This window comes from Pan troglodytes, chromosome 2 (genome assembly GCF_028858775.2).
Source record: "Pan troglodytes isolate AG18354 chromosome 2, NHGRI_mPanTro3-v2.0_pri, whole genome shotgun sequence".
NCBI lineage: Eukaryota > Metazoa > Chordata > Mammalia > Primates > Hominidae > Pan > Pan troglodytes.
Window position 1 is genome coordinate 178,421,076 of NC_086015.1, and position 19,278 is coordinate 178,440,353.

Below are 19,278 nucleotides of genomic sequence, written 5' to 3' on the forward strand. Positions count from 1 at the left end.
TCTGTGTATGTGGCCCACCACTCTTTGTCGTCATCCCAAAACTTTGATTCCTTTTTTAACATAGAATAAGATCTTTTATTTCCTTTTCAATTGTTGCTGTTGTGTTTAGTTCCTTGTTCTTGGTTATAAAAATGAATGTATAGAATCTGAATTAAAAATTAACGTGTAGACTTTTAAATATTTCTCTCTGGTAAAATAAAATGTAAAACAGGAACTAAGTTGCACGTCTCAATTACTCTCTCTTATGTGCCAAGGCAGTCCTTAGACTTCCTTTTCATTAGAAAAACTGTGGTACTCACAGAATGGATAGCTTAAGTAACTAGATTTCTGCTCATTTGACATTTCCCATAGAGACCAGTAAGATGTGTCTTAATCATTGGTATTTGGTCGTAAGTTAACATAGTACCCCAACTAGTTGAGTGAACAGTTTTCTAGTGTGACAGAATAAATGCGGAAAGAAGAGGTTCATTGTAGCAACAAGAATATGTGGAAAAAATGACTTGGCATTTTATCATATCATTGTATATTGATTTGTGCCTCAGAAAAATTCAATGTGCTTTCCTGCAGCTGTGATGTTCAGTTTGCTTGAAAGTCTAAGAAAAGACTTTCAAAAAGGATCTAGTTTTAAGGCTTGCTTTGAAGGCAATGGATACATTTTTATTATTGCCTGCAAATCCATCAAAACATTGAGACTTCTGTAATTATTGATTTTTAATGCATAAGCCAAAATAAATTGATACAACATTGTCTGTATTTAGAACTATTTTTTGTGGGAAAAACTACAAATCCTCTTACATTCTAAAACACTTTGATTTATTAACATGTACTATTTAGAGAAGATGAGTTGAAGAGCTATTTAATTAAAATTGTTGACTCAGCCTATTGATATGTTCCAATATTGTAAATGTCTTTTGAAGAATTTGTATTTTTGTACCTGTCATACCTTTCTGTTATACAGGCATATCTGGATTTATTGTGTTTCACCTTAGGGTGCTTCACAGATACTGTGTTTTCAACAATTTGAAGGTCATGGCAACCCTGCATTTAGCAAGTCTGTTGGTACCATTTTTTCAGCACCTGTGCTCAGCTCACATCTCTATGTCACTTTTTGATAATTCCTGCAATATTCCAATCTTTTTCATTATGGTTATATGTGTTAGGGTTATCTGTGATCAGTAATCTCAGATGTTACCATTGTCCATTGTTATTATTTTGAGGCACCAGGAAATGCACCCATATAAGACAGCAAACTGACTCAATAAATATTATTGAATTCTGACTGCTCTACCCACCACCATTTGCCATCTCCCTCCCTCTCCTGGGCCTCCCTCTCCTGGGCCTCCCTATTCCCTGAAACAAAACAATATTGAAATGAAACCAATTAAGAATCCTACAATGGCCTCTAAGTGAAAGGAAGAGTTACATGTCATGTCTCTCACTTTCAATAAGAAGAAATGATTAAGCTTAGTAAGGAAGGCAGGTCAAAAGCCAAGATAGGTCACAAGCTAGGTCCCTTGTGTCAAACAGCCAAGTTGTGAATGCTAAGGAAAAGTTCTTGGAAGCAATTAAAATGCTACTCTAGTGAACACAAGAATAATTCGAGAGCAAAACAGCCCTATTGCTGATATGGAGAAAGTTTGAGTGATCAGGATAGAAGATCAAACAAACCACAACATTTTATTTAGCCAAAGCCTAATCCAGAGCAAGCCCCTAACTCTTTTCAGTTGTGTGAAAGCTGCGAGAGATGAGGAAGCTGCAGAAGTTTGAAGTTAACAGGGGTTGATCCATGAGGTTTGAGAAAAGAAGCTATCTCCATGACATAAAAGTACAGGGTGAATCAGCATGTTCTAATATAGAAGCCACAGCGAGTTACCTGTAAGACCTAGTTAAGGTACTAATGAAAGTGGCTACACTAAACAAGAGATTTTCCGTGTAGACAAAACAGCCTTAGGTTGGAAGAAGATGTCATCTAATACATTCATAGCTAGAGAGAAGAAGGCTAGGCCAGGCTTCCAAGCTCCAAAGGTAAGGCTGACTCTCGTTAGGATGTAATGCTGCTGGTGACTTAAAGTTGAAGCCAGTGCTCATTTACCATTCTAAAAATGATAGGGTCCTTAAGAATTATGCTAAACCTACCCTGCTGTGCTTTAGAAATGGAACAACAAAGACTAGATAACAGCAAATATGTTCACACATGGACTACTGAATAAAAATATTCAACCTCACTGTTGAGACCTACTGCTCTGAAAAAAAGATTCCTTTCAAAATATTATTGCTCTTTGACAATGTACCTGGTCACCCAAGAGCTCTGATGGTGATGTACAGGAGGTTCATGTTGTTTTCAAAGCTACTAACACAACATCCATTCTACAGCCCTTAGATTATAGAGTAATTTCAGCGTTCAAATCTTATTATTTAAGAAATATATTTGTAAGATTGTAGCTTCCCCAGATAGTGTTTCCACTGATAAATCTGAGAAAGTACATAGAAAACTTTCTGGAAAGGATACACCATTCTAAATGCCATTAGCCACATTTGTGATTCATGAGAGCAGGTTAAAATATCAGCATTAACGGGAGTTTGAAAGAAATTGGTTTCAACCCTTATAGATGAGTTTGAGGGGTTCAAGATTTTAAGGAGGTAACTGCAGAGGTGATGGAAATAGCAAGGAAACTAGAATTTGAAGTTGAACCTGAAGATGTGACTAAATTGTTGCAATGTCATGATGAAACTTGAACGGATAAAGAGTTATTTCTTATGGATGAATAAAGAGAGTGGTTTTTTGAGGTGGAATCTACTTCTAGACTCTATCTTTCCAATTCCCGGGAACATTGTTGAAATGACAACAAAGGATTTAGAATACTACATAAACTGAGTTAATTAAAGCAGCAATAGGGTTTTTGAGATAATTGACACCAATTTTAAAGAAGTTCTATTTTGGGTAAAATGCTATCAAACAGCATGTCATGAGAGATACAGAGAAATATTTTATGAAAGGAAGAGTCAGTTGATGTGGCAAACTTCACTTTTGTCTTATTTTAAGAAATTACCAAAGCCACCCTAACCTTTAGCAACTGTGACCCTGATCAGTTAGCAGCCACCAACATTGAGGCAAGACCTTTCACTACCAAAAATATAAAAATGTACTGAACGCTCAGATCAATAAAGTATTTTTAAATTAAGGTATGATAATTTGTTTTAGACATAATGCTATTGCACACTTAATAGACTACAATATAGTGTGAACATAACTATTATATGTATCGGAAAAACCCAAAATCTGTGTGATTCACTTTATTGCAATATTTGCTTTACTGTGGTAGTATGGAACTGAACTTGCAATCTCTGATGTATGCCTGTATACACAATCTGATCTATATCCTCCAAAACAAGTAAGGTTTTCCTTGACCTCTGCTACATATAACAAAAGTTCATTTACATTACCAATTGAGTAATAGCCTTATTATAAGACGCTGTCAGTGAATCACAAATAATTAGTAGGTAGCTTAGAAATCAAATGAAAAATAGAAATTTTTCTCACTTTTGCAATGTAATCATTAATATTATGTGATCATTTACTTAATCAGACTTTTAAAATCATATATCAACAGTTATTTGTATGGTAATGGTATCAGCCAACTAAAAAATGTATTAAAGGCACTGATTTAATCATTTTAATAGGAATAAAATTATAATGAAAATCATTCTGACAGAATTGTTTTTAACAATTAAATTTCCCTGACAAATCCATTTGAAAGAAGTACAGCTTAACTTTTTAGAGATATTGTATGAGCTATAATCATTTTGATTCAACCCTACTGAGTCCATAGCATATGCTGGACACCTGGGCGAGTATGGGTAGGTAATGGGCTCTTCACCAAGGAATTTCCCTGTATTGGAAACTGAAACTGGCAGACATGTCTAGTGAGGGCCTTAAGAGAGGCAAAAACAGATTACTCTGGGAGCCAAAGTAGAGAGAGGCCATATTTGGGCAACAGATAAATAAAATTCATCAGGTAGGTGACATTTGAAATGAACGTTAATGTATTCATAGAGTTTTTACAGATACAGATGAATGTGATGGCTAAATAAATGTTTCATGGCAGAAATGTTTTCTCTAACAGATTTACAGATCTCTTGGAGGTATTCATATGTTCCTATAGAAACAATGCTCTTTCTTCAGATGAATCTTTTATGGAAGTATTACGTATAAAACTTGTTGAAGTGCATTAGTTTCAATCGAGAAGGATAGAAAGCTGGTGATCTGGATTCTCCATCTTTATTTTTTTCATGATTTGCCATGACTAACTGTTTTCTTTTTTAATCAGCCTCTCTGTGGATATATGCTATAATTTGAAATAGCAGATTTACATTATAATATAATCATTGGAAAGCATAACAACTATTGTTTTAATAATAAATAGATATTACAGAGAGTAAAGCTAAAATCAATCATCTTGGCTCATAGGAATATATGAATCTGCAGTTCAGTGCTTTTTAAGGAGAAGGAAAGGATTCACTACAAGAGAAGGTTTTTATTGAAATCTCCAAAAAGGCATGAGATTTTTTCTTTTTTGCATTAACACAGAGGACTTATAAAAATGGGTAACATTGAGGTGAAATGTAACTCTAGGTGAGTAGTGGGAAATGTGACAGAAATGATAATTTGGGGCCATGTTCTAAAGTCCTGGGTTGCTAGACTGCCACATGTGGTTGAACAGGTTGTATTCTGCACGACTCAAGGATTTGTCATTCACAGCTGGCTATTGCACAATGTTGAACGGAGCATCATGAGCAGCTGTTCAGGATGACCATGCAAGTGAGGACATTGCACTTAATTTGGATAGCAATAGAAAACCTTTGAATTTTCTTTCAAGCCTGAGAATTATATAATTGCTGTTGAACCTTAAGGAAATTAATCTTTCAATGTTTTGTAAAATGGCTCATATTCCAGAAACATGAATGTAGAATATTCCAAATGTCTGTTAGAAGAATGAACTGTGTTTGTAATTTTTTAGAAGAGAGAGAGAGCAAAGCAAAAATGACTCACACATTTTCTCTAGTGCCCAGAAGAATTGCTGTACCTTGATAGAAATAGAAAGGTCATGTTTATGGTAATTGGGACAGGGTAAGAGATATAATTAATTCTATATTGAACATTTCAAATTATGATGAATAATTTTGTTATACTAAATGGACAATTGGCTATACTTCTTCCTCTGAGGCTTTATTTTTCTTTGTTTTTTCTCCTCTTTCAGGCTGAAGTCATCGATGTGAGTTATGGAATGGCAGATGATTTAAAAAGGATTAGGAAAATAAAAAATGTAACAAATCAGATCGCACTCCTGAAATTAGGAAAATTGCCACTGCTTTATAAGGTTGGTCCAGTGAATGTTATTCAGTGGTTTGGTCAATATTTTGCCTTGTTTTGTTGGAATTATATGCTTTTGTGAGTGTGGAGTGTGTGTGTGCATATAGGTGTGTGAGAGAGAGAAGGGGAGAGGAAGAAAGAGAGGCAGAGAGCGTCACAGAAAGATGGCTTTTCCACATGAGAACATTTTAATTTAAGATATTTAAGAACAATATATTTATACCCTTATTTCTTTAGAGAGAAAATACCTTAAGTCAGGTAACACTGAGTTTGTGGGACCTTAATAAAATTGGCATACTCTTCATAATGGTACCTATCTGGAATAGTAAAAAATGAGAACCACCGTGTGTTCATCTTATGACATATGTGAAACTTCTAATCTATTATCAAATGGACTAATTATCATGTTCTCTATGTTAGACAAGTATCTAGATGATTTACACCCTTTAGTGATTATTTTGTCAACTATATAGCTACAGTTACTAACTGTGATCAGGATTTTAATTAAAATATACTATGCTAAGAGTAGCAGAATTTTGATTTATTTTATTTGAATGGAAGTTTATTAACACTCATCCACAGATACACTTACGTAATTAAAGCAGCTCAATCTAAGTTTCTGATGATGAACCAGCACAATAGACAGCCACTACTGCTCATTCTCGCTTCATTTCCTTTTTCTATTTTTTCTAAAAAAAGATTAGTGTAGTTATGTCAGCAAAACTCTCTGCTTCTGAAGATATATTGGATTTCTCCTCATTCAACCTTAAATGAGCTTTGCTAACTCCCAGGTCCAAAAACATTTCCAGGAATCTCTTGGCACACTCTATTAGGAAACTAGAGAACATCCTATGTCTGTTTTTTTTATTATCTTCCAATAATACTCTTATCCTTAAATCAGTGTTTAATAGTAGATTAGATGGGCCAGAATTTTAAGATACTCTTGAAAACAGAATATGCAGTGATACTAAATTTTTGCTGGATAATTTTTAATATGTATTAAATGCCTTAAAATAATCATATTTTGACCCAGAATTTCCTGTTCAATCAATGTATTCTAAGGTTGGGGTCAGGGTGGGGGGGCACACAGAGGTGATAAACATAATAATGACCAATGATGTGACAAAATATTAGAAATGATATATACATCCAATTTAGTATTTTAAAATCATGCTGCCTTTATACAGATTTTCTGAATATGCTATAACAATTTGATGTAAAGGAGAATATTTAATGACATGTAAAAATCCTCATAAATCAAAAAAGAGATCAAGAGAACATTTATAATAATTATAATACTAATGATTTTATTATTGCCTATGAAGGTAACATTATTAATGACGTGCTAGATAATTTTCTAAGCCTTTAAAAAAATGTATTATATTAATCTTCAAAATAATCATATTGTTGAGGTAGAGACTATTATTATCTTCAGATTGTAAATGGAGTAAGACACAAAAAGAAAAAGTGACTGGCTCAAAGACAAAGAGCTAGTTAAATGAAACAATCGGGCCCGGCGCGGTGTCTCACGCCTGTAATCCCAGCACTTCTGGAGGCCGAGGTGGGCAGATCACGAGGTCAGGAGATTGAGACCATCCTGGCCAACATGGTGAAACCCTGTCTCTACTAAAAATACAAAAAATTAGCCAGGCGTGGTGGCGGGCGCCTGTAGTCCCAGCTACTTGGGAGGCTGAGGCAAAAGAATCGCTTGAACCCGGGAGGCGGAACTTGCAATGAGCCGAGATCACTCCACTGCACTCCAGCCTGGGCAACAGAGGGCGAGACTCCGTCCCCCCCTCCCCACCCCCCCCCCAAAAAAAAAGAAACAATCAGGCTTTCAACCCAGGCAGTCTCATTTCAGATCCCGTCTTGAATGTGTATGTATACTTGCCTGTGTGGGGTGGAGTGGTGGGAGCTAGAATACATCAATAGATAGATAATTAAGAGGCTAAATTAGAATTTTTAACTAGGATTCCATGATAAAGAAACGTGAACATTTCAAAGTTAGCTACCAAGCATCAATATTTCAAAGGAAATAATGTAAAATAGGTTAGACTATTAAACCTATCACTCATATCTGAGATAGAAAAGGTTTGGAGATTGTGGGGAGAGGATTTTATGAAGAGGAATTTTGGAGAGATTTATGATAAGTTCAGCTGCATGCCTGGTGACTGGGGCTTCAATGGAACCACATGGAGGGCTTAATGTATGTCCCCTGCAATGTGGGGGACATGATAAAATGGTGTCTGATTTATCTGAGAAGCCTAAAGGTAAGAGATGGGTTTACTAAGCGTTTAATAAATAAATACAAAAATAAATTATCTGTGTTGACATTGGCCTGCATCCCATGAGTAGGGGGCAGAAAAATAAATATGCATGCGTTTCCCATGGGTCAGTCATAAGCACATGTGACAGAGAGCCAGTGTGGTCTGCCTTCATGCCTGTACTGAAATTGCCACTTGTAATGGTGACTCATTAGGCAGTGACCAGCCAGATTAAAGCGGCATTTGTCTACATCAAGTAAATTGCAGTAGGTACTGCTTCAGTTAATTCACAAATGCCCAGGAGATCCAAAGGCAGCTTTAAACATCTGTGAGCCCCAGAACGTGTGAAGCTTCCATAGGACAAGCACAGTAACATAAGAAAAATCCTACCCACTGAACCTCTAATTTCTAAGCCTTCTCCAACAACAGATAGGTAAGAGTATAGTTAATACATTGGGAAGGAAATAACAGACCACACCCCTTTCCCCAAAAGCAGACCTGAGCTGGTGGAGGGGCAAGAAGATACAATTTTAAATCAAGAGTAGAATTTTGATGATGATGAGACTAGGAAACCTAATTACTTATTTAAGACTCTGCTAACTCAAATCAATTATAGGACTTTTATTATTAACAATAGTCAGAGGAATAGTGGGACAGTCCAACTTTTTATGTAGGTGTTTCAGGAAAAATGAACCTCTAGAGATACTTTTAAAAGAGTAATGGGAAAGAAAGTTCTATTGCTTTTGGTACATTACATGAATTTTGCTTGTTCAACCTACCAGTGACAAAAATGTGTGTGGTAGGGGCCAATTATATAACTGGTTAGATAGAATTATGGATAATTTCTACTTTTCCATTATATTTTGCATTTCTAAATGTTCTATAATTGTTGTGTATTTATTTTGTATACAGAAACAAGCTTTTGAAAATTCAGGTTAAAATATAGCAATTATAATTTTTTTCTAACCCGGCCGGTCATGGTGGCTCACACCTGTAATGCCAGCACCTTTGGATCACGTAAGCCCAGGAGTTCAAGACCAGCCTGGCCAATATGGCAAAACCCTGTCTCTACCAAAAATTCAAAAATTAGCTGGGTGTGGTGGTGCGCACCTATAATGCCAGCTACTTGGGAGACTGAGGCACGAGCATCGCTTGAACCCGGGAGGTGGAGGTTGTAGTGAGCCAGGATTTCACCACTGCACTCCAGCCTGGGTGACAGAATGAAACTCCATTAAAAAAAAAAAAAATTCTAACTGTGCTCAGAGGTCAAATACTGAAAATCTGGACCAGTATATGATGGATTAAAACAAAGCAAGTTTCTTTGTATTTGCTGCAGATAATATTTACATTATAAAACCCTTTGACCATATTTACAAAGTAGTGAGTTAGTGGTTTATCTGGAATAGGGCACAGTTATAAAGATCCTGATATCATTTTCCCTGATAATTTTCCTTCTAGGCCTATTAAATAAATTTAACAAAAATTTCTGTGTAGAATGCCCCTTGAGACAGAGCCTTGCCACAAACTTGGCATTGTCTTCTAGAAAGAGGAGATAGGATGTCCTCTCTGCCACCCTGTAATTTCCATTCTAGCCATCTCTTCTGTTTTCTGTGGATTGTCCCAGAGATTTGGGGGAACTCATTGCTGCTGTATCTTTCAATATACGTTCCATTGGTAAGAAAAAGGAAGCATGTATTAAACATAGTTATGCAGCATGATTACGGCCCAATTTGCTTCAACTGTCCATCAAATATATTCTGGAGCTAAAATTCAGAAATGAGGTAAAATGTAATTCAGCTGGGTTGAAAAAGGCAGAAAACCAACAGACTTCTTTATGAATCAACAGTTAGTCATGATTCTAAATGAACATTTTGTCTGGGAACATGCAGCTGAATGAGTAAAGAGAAGTTCATTTTATTTTGGCTGTGCAGTAGTTACTAAATCAGCGTTTAAAAATGAATTTGGGAGGGAATCTCTACATCCGAGCTAGGGAGGGCAAAGGGGAAGCATAATTATGATATTAAATTATTAGATTATCTCTTGAAATGAGGAGAAAAATAATCTGCAGTCATGAAGGAGGAGATCTCATTGGTTTGATCATAAATACTAAGAATGTATGTAATTTAATCTCTAGGAAGAGATTGATGAGAAAATCCCAACATTGCAGGGTAGGAACTATGAACTGCAAATGGCTTTCTGATATGTGCTGTGAAATCCACATCTTGCTGCAGAAAAAGCGTCAACCAAGTTCCCCAGTTATAGTTGTGCTAGTTTCCTTAAGCTGAAGCCTTAGCGGAAAGGCTTTAGGTTCATTTTAGCTACGTATTTATAACAGTTTATTTTTTGGGAGAGTGCTTTAGATATGTAAACTTTTAGACAACATTAATTTGTCACAATGTACTCACATTTTTCTCAGTGACAACCTGACACATAGTAAAACAGATACCGAGACCCTCACAAAATCCCAAACTGCAGAATAGCACTCTAGTATGGAAATTAATTTTATAAAATTCAATAAAAGCATTTGACTTTCTACTTAGGGTCATTTCTACCAGAAGCAATAATAACAAAAAGTTACTGTGTACTACAAGACAACTAGAAATCAAGTAAATCCCTCTGAAACATGGAGGTTGGGCTGTTGTCTAAATCCACAGTACATATCAACCCCCTTTCCTGTAGAAGCTAATTTTGTCTGCAGTGAAATTACAGATGAATATATATCTTGATTAATTATCCATTTGTGCATAATTAAATTACACAAAAAATCCAAAAACTCTATTGCTTTTTTTATAAATGCAGTAATATACATCACTACCTAGTACTTTCTGTAATATACTAAGATATTAGTCAATATTAGCTAGTTTTTTCATTATTCTTATATACTTTTTTATCCTTATAATGACAATTTTAAAGGGCCAGACATCCAAATGATTTTGTAGTTTCCTACAAATGAAACATTTTTGTGTATTCATCAGATAAGATTTATATTTTAATATAAATAGAAACTAGTATAAGCAAATGGCTTTTAGATATGTGACTTGACATCTACATATTGTTGTCCCTTATTGGGCCAGTGTATAACTTCAGCACTGCTTAAGTCCATAAAGCATGCCTAGACAGACAAGCCTTTGGAAAGAGCCTGGAGGAAAATGAGAGATAGGAAATGAGAATTGGTATTTGTTTGTACTTTCAAGTAAATTGCTTCTTGCAAATTAGGGAGGAGTAGCATTATTTAAAGAAAAGCAGACTTGACACTCTGAATTTCAAACACAACTGAATCCAGAAAATAATTACATTAAAAATATTGAGTTAGAGGTTTAGTGAGAAAATATTTATATATATTGGTGATTTACAATCAATAGTTAATGAATGGACAATGGGAAGATCAATAAGAAATCCTCTAGTTTTGGCAGCTAAAGTTAATGCTGAGAAATATTACATTTTGATAACTTATTTTACATGAAGCATTTGCATACCTGTGATATTTGCTGAACTAAAAGTTTCATTTATTCTAGTTTCCTTTTTGTTTCCCTTAAGAACATTTGTTCAATCCAAATGATAAATGCAGTCAAAAGAATATTGTTTTATTTATTCTAATTATTAGAAACCAACATTTGCTCTACTTTTCTTGCGGTAGAAGTTGGTGGAACTCTATTTTTTGTTTCCCAAAAATAAAATCTGTAGATGCATTTAATTAGTTAGCCTTAAAGATATAGGGTGCCTAATGCAATGGGCACAAAAAAGGAAATCAATATTTAACAGATAAAATATTCATGTTGTGTGAGTGTGTGTGTGTGTGTGTGTGTGTATGAGCTGTATGTATGAGCACTGATATGGCCTAATGTAATGAGGCAGTGGGGCCAAAAAGATAGGAAAGAAGAGAAAGACACCTTTCCTATTGAAGCTTTTGATACATCATAATTTTCCCTGGTATGAATGAACTGAAGAAATCTCTTTAAGTGACATTCTATGAATATTTTACATGAAAACAAATCTTTAATTCAGTGTCACAAATGATGTTTTTACATATGATCTGTATAGGAAGGCAAACTTGCCTCTTTTTATTAAGACAACTTTTGAAGACATTTTATGAACAAAAATAAAAAGCAAACACTATCTTGGTACTTTAAAATAACATGCTTGTTCACTGAATAATTTAATAAGGCACTTCTTACCTAATTCTCAGAAGTAACTGCAAAAAAAAAACAAAACAATGTCTCCATCTTTTATGATTCTAAGACTCCAGAGCTGCTCCATTTGTCATGGACAACATGGTCAGCACTAGAATACAAAATTGGAAAGTAATAGTTTAATGTTTTGAAAGCTAAATCTGCTGCTGTTTTCAAATCAGACTACTTTCTGTTTTCCAATGATGGAAGTAAATTATTTTTAAATGATTTAAACCAAATATTACTGTATCTACAAAAGGTATTTTTTGTTGAGATACAACTTCAAACATGGGTTATAATATAAAGACTTAAGACTGTGTCATTATTCTGCAATTTAGCAATCAAACTTTAAAAAAGTAAATTTAGAGCAAGAATAACTGAATGTTTCAACTTCTATTCCTGTTTTTAAAGTATTTTCCATGGCTTAAAACCAAATAAAAGTGTGTCTACGAATCTTCAAAGTCTGTCAAGAATTGAATGCATAATTTAGAAGTCATGCATGTGTTTTGCCTACATGAAAATATAATTTAATTATACTTTTGAACCATTTGAAAATTACGACATCATAGCAAATGGCATCATGTATCAGAAGGTTGATTTTCGCATATTTCTTATTGTAATATAGTTAGCATTCATAATCCCCATGTATATATACAAAGTTAACAATATTAAATAAAGGTGCTGAGCATCTTGTTTTTCCTAATTAAATGTTATAAATTAAGCAAAGTAAAATAGCAAGGAAGAGAGAGAGAAAACAGTGATGGACAGATGAAGAAAAGAAGGGAGGAAGGGAAAGAAACAGCAGCTAATCCCTTCTATACAGTTCGCCCCCTAAAACTACCCATGTTTCAGAAATATTTATATATATATATATATTATATAGTACTCTAAAATTTGAAACAGTAAGCTCTAGACATATTTTGGTCTAAACTGTTGGGCAATTACTTGGGCTTATCAATATAGATATCTGCTGTGGTGCTTTGTGGTAATACTGACCTCTTCTTTCACATTTCAGCTTTCTCCTCTTCCTCTGTATCTGGTTTAAAATGTCCATTTTTCCTCCTGTTGATAGCTTCACAGCCCTTCCAATCTTCTGTACTGCTATCTGCTCAACTTGTAACTCATTTTAAATAGTGAAACACAGCATTGCAGGATGCAAGAATGGGAGAAACGAGCTCAATTTCAAGCTCTTCTACTTCATAGTTATGTGATCATAGAATTATTACTGAACCCCACTAAAGTCACACAAGTTTTTTCTTACTTTTTATTTTTTGGTTTTCAAAATCTCTACATTGATGACAAAAATACTCTCAATTCATAAGGTTGTGTGAAGATTAAATCTGAAAATGCATGCATGATAAATTCTTAATAAATATTAAATATTATATATGAAGCCCTTAATAGCTGTATGAGGTTCTAAAGAGAAAGGGCATGAATTTAATGATGGAGAAGTGTGACATCTCACTCAAACATGCAAACCTAAACTGAAGATAATAATATACTTATTTAATAAATCCATTACAGACAAAGTATTAGTCTCTCAAGATTGCACCTTTGTGTTATTCAGCACTAAGGATTGTGTTGGTGCTTTGTAGCGTAATTTGATCTTTGAGTTAAACAGAAAAAAAACTGAAGTCTTCAAATTGTTTTTGTGGAATAAAACAGATATAAATAAATGAATAAATTAATGTTAAAAATAAATATAACTTGACTTTAAATTATGGAGAAATATAAATAATGTCATAAGATGGTACATGCTTTAGATTTTTACATCCTTCAGTGTTTATTTTTATGCATATACTTTTTATTAAGGTGATGAAATTATATAATATTAGAAAAACAATATTTTTAAAAATTAGAACTATATTACATTTATAGAATAGTTTTATTCTAATACACATTTTAATTTATTTTCCAAAGTTGAGATATCAAGTATGGTTCCCAAAAACCATATCACAAAATTGTGAATATCATGTAATAGCCTACATCATAAAGTTGTGAAAAATAATTGAAATAATATAATACATGTAAGTACTCAACACAATGCCTGGCACATACTAAACATTCATCGAAAGTCAGCTGACATTTAATTTAATCATATGGAAAGATTTTATCAAGAACTATATTTTCTCCTTGGATTATATTTTCCTAGTGGTTACTATTCTATGGACTCAAAATGTAAGTTTTGTCATTTGCTAAATGGTAGAACCCCTGCTCTGTTTGTTTTACGTTGAAACTCAGGACTTCAAGGCTTAGATTTATTTCCGGAATGGTTATGACATTGAAATTCTAGTTCATTGTTTTCTTATGTATTTCAGTTTACAATATCCTAAAACTGACTTTGTGATTTAGCATAGTTACTTTCATTTCTGCATTGATATTTCATAGGTAAGATGGTGCTTAAGAAACAAACAAATAAATAAACCCTTAATTCTATACCAATAGAGTTTTAAAAGAATTAACTTGAGGTCTAATTATTAGTCACTATATATATGGCTCTAAGTTCTTGCTCATTTTCTCTTTTTGTCTGACTGTCTCTTGATAAATATTGCTTAATTATTATTACTATCTTGCTTAAGAACACATTGCTAAGGAGCATTAGGCAGCAGTTTGAATTTTACTATCTGTTACTATAAAATATGTGGAGGCAGAATTAAATTACTTTTGGAAGGAAACATTATTGAAAATTTAATATCTGTTTGGGAAAAAAATACTTCTCCCTAAAACTTTTGTAATTAAAATTATAACTGCCCAACGTATATGGTTTTGAAATCAATCACTGTCTTATTTTTATAACAAATTAGCCTGTAATAGGCTATAAAAACTTAAATCTATACAAACAGAAAATATTTTCAATTGAACTTTGAAAACAATATGCACTCAATAAAATATTATTTTAATAAGTCACTGCTAATATATGTTAATTTATTATCCTCATGAATATTCATTAATTTGCTTTTTAACTGAAAATATATATTTGCTGTATTTATGCAAACACTATTGGGATAGGTTTATAGATCATATATATTATAGTTAAGAATAAAGCTTTTGTAGTTTTAATATCGAGCAGTTAAAAAAAGCCTTTATATTGCAGGTAAAAAAGTTACTTCTTATTTACTAGATTTGCATTTCAAAATTTCATTAAGTCTATGTAATTTTATTTTGTATATTTTCTCTCATATTGCATTTTAGAATATACCCGGTAATCTCATTTATTTTAAATATCTTACGAATTTTCCTAAATTAATATATTCATAGTTACTCGAATATTATAACCTTCTAACATCTTAATTATTTAAATATTTTAATCATCTAATATTTAAATTTAAACATACAACACAAAATTTTAATCAATATTGGAATAATTTTACATTTTAAATCAATTTTTTATTAAAAAATTAGGAAAGGTCAGATTATATAATCTAGAAATATACATAGTACAATAGAAGACTTAAATTTTGCCTAATATTCATAATTAAGGAAGAACCACCAGAAAATCCTTTAGATAAAGTTATATTTATTCTTCAAGATTTAGTTCTAATTTCCCTTTTGTTTCCATCTAAATCTCATTACTTTGTTAGCTTGTTAAAATGACTATTCCCTACCATTCAGTGAAGAGCTAGTGTGCTTGGGCTTCATAAGTAGATAAAGTACTTCTATTAAACTTCTTTTATAATTCTTATACAAAGATAATTTTCAGGAAGTTGTAGGGTAAATTTCATCATATGTAAACATGAGTCATAGAATGAAATTCAGAAATAACTCTTATAGTTCCAACAAGCCATGCTTGCCTAACATTTTTCCAATACCCACATTAATGATTGTCTTAATATACCTTCTTCGTTTATAATAATAATAGCATATCTATAATTAAATAATAGTACAACCTGGTGAAGGTATTATGGATATTAAAACACCTGTGATATAATCCAATACTGTATTCCTGTTCTGTTAAAAAGGACAACTTTGATACTTTGCTTTGTCTTACATTTTGGCTATTATCAAACCTTATGATTGGTTTTATAAATTTTAAAAGTTCAAAGCTTTCTTAGCTTTAGAGTAAAACTAGTAAAAAAAAAAAGTGTACTAATTGACCAATTAAAATTCAATTGGCCCTTCTTCCAATTATACTATTAATATAACAGGCAGGCAAGCATTGTTGTAGCTATTTCAAATCTTTCCTTACTGAGAAGTTTTCTGTGACTTCTACAGAAGGTTATAGGCAAAACATGTATAAAAGTATTTTCCTTGTGGTTTTAAGAAAATCTTATTATGAATCACTAAATATGTAGGATTTTTCCTTTGTTTTGAGTGGCTTTATAAATTGTGTGCTCTAATTGATTATAAAACATGTAGATCCAATCCAGTTTAAAAATAAGGAGCACACCCAAATAAGGCAAATGCTTAATTGTAGCCAATTAAGTAATTTAATTTTTTTTAACTCTGCATTCAGCTTTATAAAAACCCTCTGTTCACATTGCTAACTCAGAGCTCCCCAAACCTTCTTCAGTTTTGAGTAATGCCTGACTCATAAATCCTTTTACGCTCAAATAAACTCTGTTAAATTTATTTTGTCTAAAGTTTTTCTTTTTAAAAAGACAGTTTATATCAGGATAATACCAATTTAGTATCCTTCACATTGGAAAATGGGTGAGAATATAATATCTGGGGTGATGGGAGTGGGGGCAAAAAGAGGTACCTAGAGACATCCTTTACAGTTCTGACATGAGTGGTCGTCATGTGTACATTTGCATCATGTGTACACGAGAGGTCTTCATGTCCACATTTGTTTATACTTAAAATGAATTTCCAACCTCACATCCCATGAGTAGAGAATCTGAACAATTATATGGGATTTGAGTCCCAGCTCTACTATTTAATTGCTGTAAGTCAGTGGTCAAACTTTTTAAACATTCTAAGACTTCATTTTGTCCTTGTAAAACCAGTATAATGATAGTGTTGTCTTCATATCACCTAGCCTTTAGTAAATGCTCAATAAACATTTATTATATTGTTATTGTTTTGTAACCATGGTAAGGAACAGTTCCTACTTTCACTGAAGGTGTTTTAAAACATAGTTACTTGAATAATACAGGCATGCGTCACTTAACAAAGGGGATACATTCTCAGAAATGCCTCATTAGATGATTTCGTTGTTGTTGTTGGTGTTGTGCTGGTATCATGGAGTGTACTTAGACAAACTTAGATGGTGTAGCCTACTGCGTATCTAGTCTATAAGGTATAGCCTATTGCTCCCAGAATACAGATATTGCCATGCTGAATACTGCAGGCAATTATAATGTAGTAGTAAGTATTTGTGTATCTAAACATCTCTAAACATAGAAAAAGTACAGTAAAAATATGATATAAAAGACAAAAACTGGTATACCTGTATAGGGCACTTATCGTCAGTAGAGCTTGCAGGACTGGAAGTTGCTCTAGGTGTCAGTGAGTGAGTGGTGGGTGAATGTGAAGGCCTAGGACCTTATTAAACACTACTGTAGACTTTATAAACACTTTACAATTAGACTACAGTATATTTGTTTACAAATATTTTTCTTTTTAATAATAAATTAATCTTATGTTACTATAGCTTTTTTACTTTATGAACTTTTTACTTTTTTAAACTGTTCAACTCTTGTAATTAACACTTAGCTTAAAACGCATTGCACACTTGACAAAAATATTTTTGTTTATATCCTTGTTCTATAGAAGTCCTTTTCTATTTTTAAAATTTTATTTATTGTTTTAGTTTTTAAACTTTTTGGTTAAAAACTAAGAAACACACACACATTAGCCAAGGCCTACACAGGGTCTGGATCAGTATCACTCTCTTCCACCTCCATGTCTTGTCCCACTGGAAGTTTTTCAGGGACAGTAACATGCATGGAGCTGTCATCTCCTATGATAACAATACCTTCTTCTGAAATGCCTCCTGAAAGATCTGACTTGAGGTTGTTTTACAGTTAACTATTTAATTTTTTTTTTTTTGAGATAGTCTCCCTCTGTCACCCAGGCTGAAATGCAGTGGCATGATCTCAGCTCACTACAACCTCTGTCTCCCAGGTTCAAGCGATCCTCTTGCCTCAGCCTCCCAAGTAGCTAGGATTCCAGATGTGTGCCACCATGCCTGACTAATATTTGTATTTTCAGTAGAGACGGGATTTCACCATGTTGACCGGGCTGGTCTTGAACTCCTAGCCTCAAGTGATCCATTCCCCTCAGCCTCCCAAAATGCTGAGATTACAGGTGTGAGCCACAGCACCTGACCAAAATTTATTTTATATATAAGTAGGAGAAGTACACTCTAAAATAGCAAAAATATATATAGTATAGTAAATACACAAACCACTAATATAGTTGATTATTATCAAGTGTGTACATAATTGCATGTGCTATACTTTTATACAATTGGCAGGGCAGTAGGTTTGTTGACAGCAGCATCACCACAAACATGTAAGTAATATGTTGCACTACAATGTTAGGACACTCTGATGTCACTTGCTGATAGGAAAATTTCAGCTCCGTTATAATCTTACGTGACCGCTGTTGTGTACGGGATCATTCCTTGACCAAAATGACCTGTGCGGAGCCACGACTTTGTCTGTATGACGCTAGTTTACTTTCAGATACATACTCTCAGGTAAACACTCCTTATCCTCATAAAAATTCCTGTGTAAGTAGGATGGTCACTGCTGTATGGTAAGTAACTGCTTCTCAGAGAGTTTGAATGTCTTATCCAATGTTGTACATTTATTTTTCAGAGAGCTAGTGCTGTTATTCCAAACCTAGGGCTCTTTATGATCCTCGCAGTTTGTTAATTTATTTGTGTTTATGAATAAATATTTAAGATAGCTTCTCTCAGTATTAGCACCATTGTGCCTTCAATCATGGTTCTTTACTACCAAACAAATATGTTTTCAGATTACTTTCACATGGTTCAGAATGAGAGAGATACACAGAGAAAGATAAAGGAAATGTAAGAAAATTAATAACTGGTGAAGTCAGGTAATAAATATGTGAGAATTTATCATACTATATTTTTCATTTCTATTAAAATCCTTAAAATAAAAATTTTCAAAATAAATAAATGTGGGGGGAAAAGCAGCCAGGATTCCCAACAACTGCCTGAAAATGCCTCTAACCATTTTAGCATTAATTTAGCTTATTTGCTTCCCCCATGGGAGCTGATTGAGTGGTTACAATACATGCTTTCAATTTGGACAAGATTTCTCATTTATGTGGAGAGTGTTTCAGTCCACTTCTGCCCTTAGTCAATCAAGCATACTAATCAGAGGATTCAGACTCACCAATTTAGCTGTCCAAAGTCCAACTTGACTTAAGGGGTGAAAAATATCACTTGATATTCTCCCTGCAGAGTATGGTAAAAATCAACTAGTAGGTTGGATATGGTCATTACAGTTAAATCACTCTTCATCCAAACTGACTGATTTTTTATATTTTTATCAGATTA

General features: G+C 33.4%; 1 protein-coding gene across 9 annotated transcripts in view; it reads left to right on the forward strand.

The window, feature by feature from the left end:
- NAALADL2 (N-acetylated alpha-linked acidic dipeptidase like 2) overlaps positions 1–19,278 on the forward strand; it is a 1,368,615-nt gene that overhangs the window by 809,068 nt on the left and 540,269 nt on the right. For all 9 annotated transcript variants that reach the window (XM_063807338.1, XM_063807340.1, XM_063807336.1 and 6 more), the window contains one exon: positions 5,259–5,378. In XM_063807338.1, the coding sequence (XP_063663408.1) occupies positions 5,259–5,378 (120 nt within the window). The remainder of the gene's footprint in view (positions 1–5,258; positions 5,379–19,278) is intronic.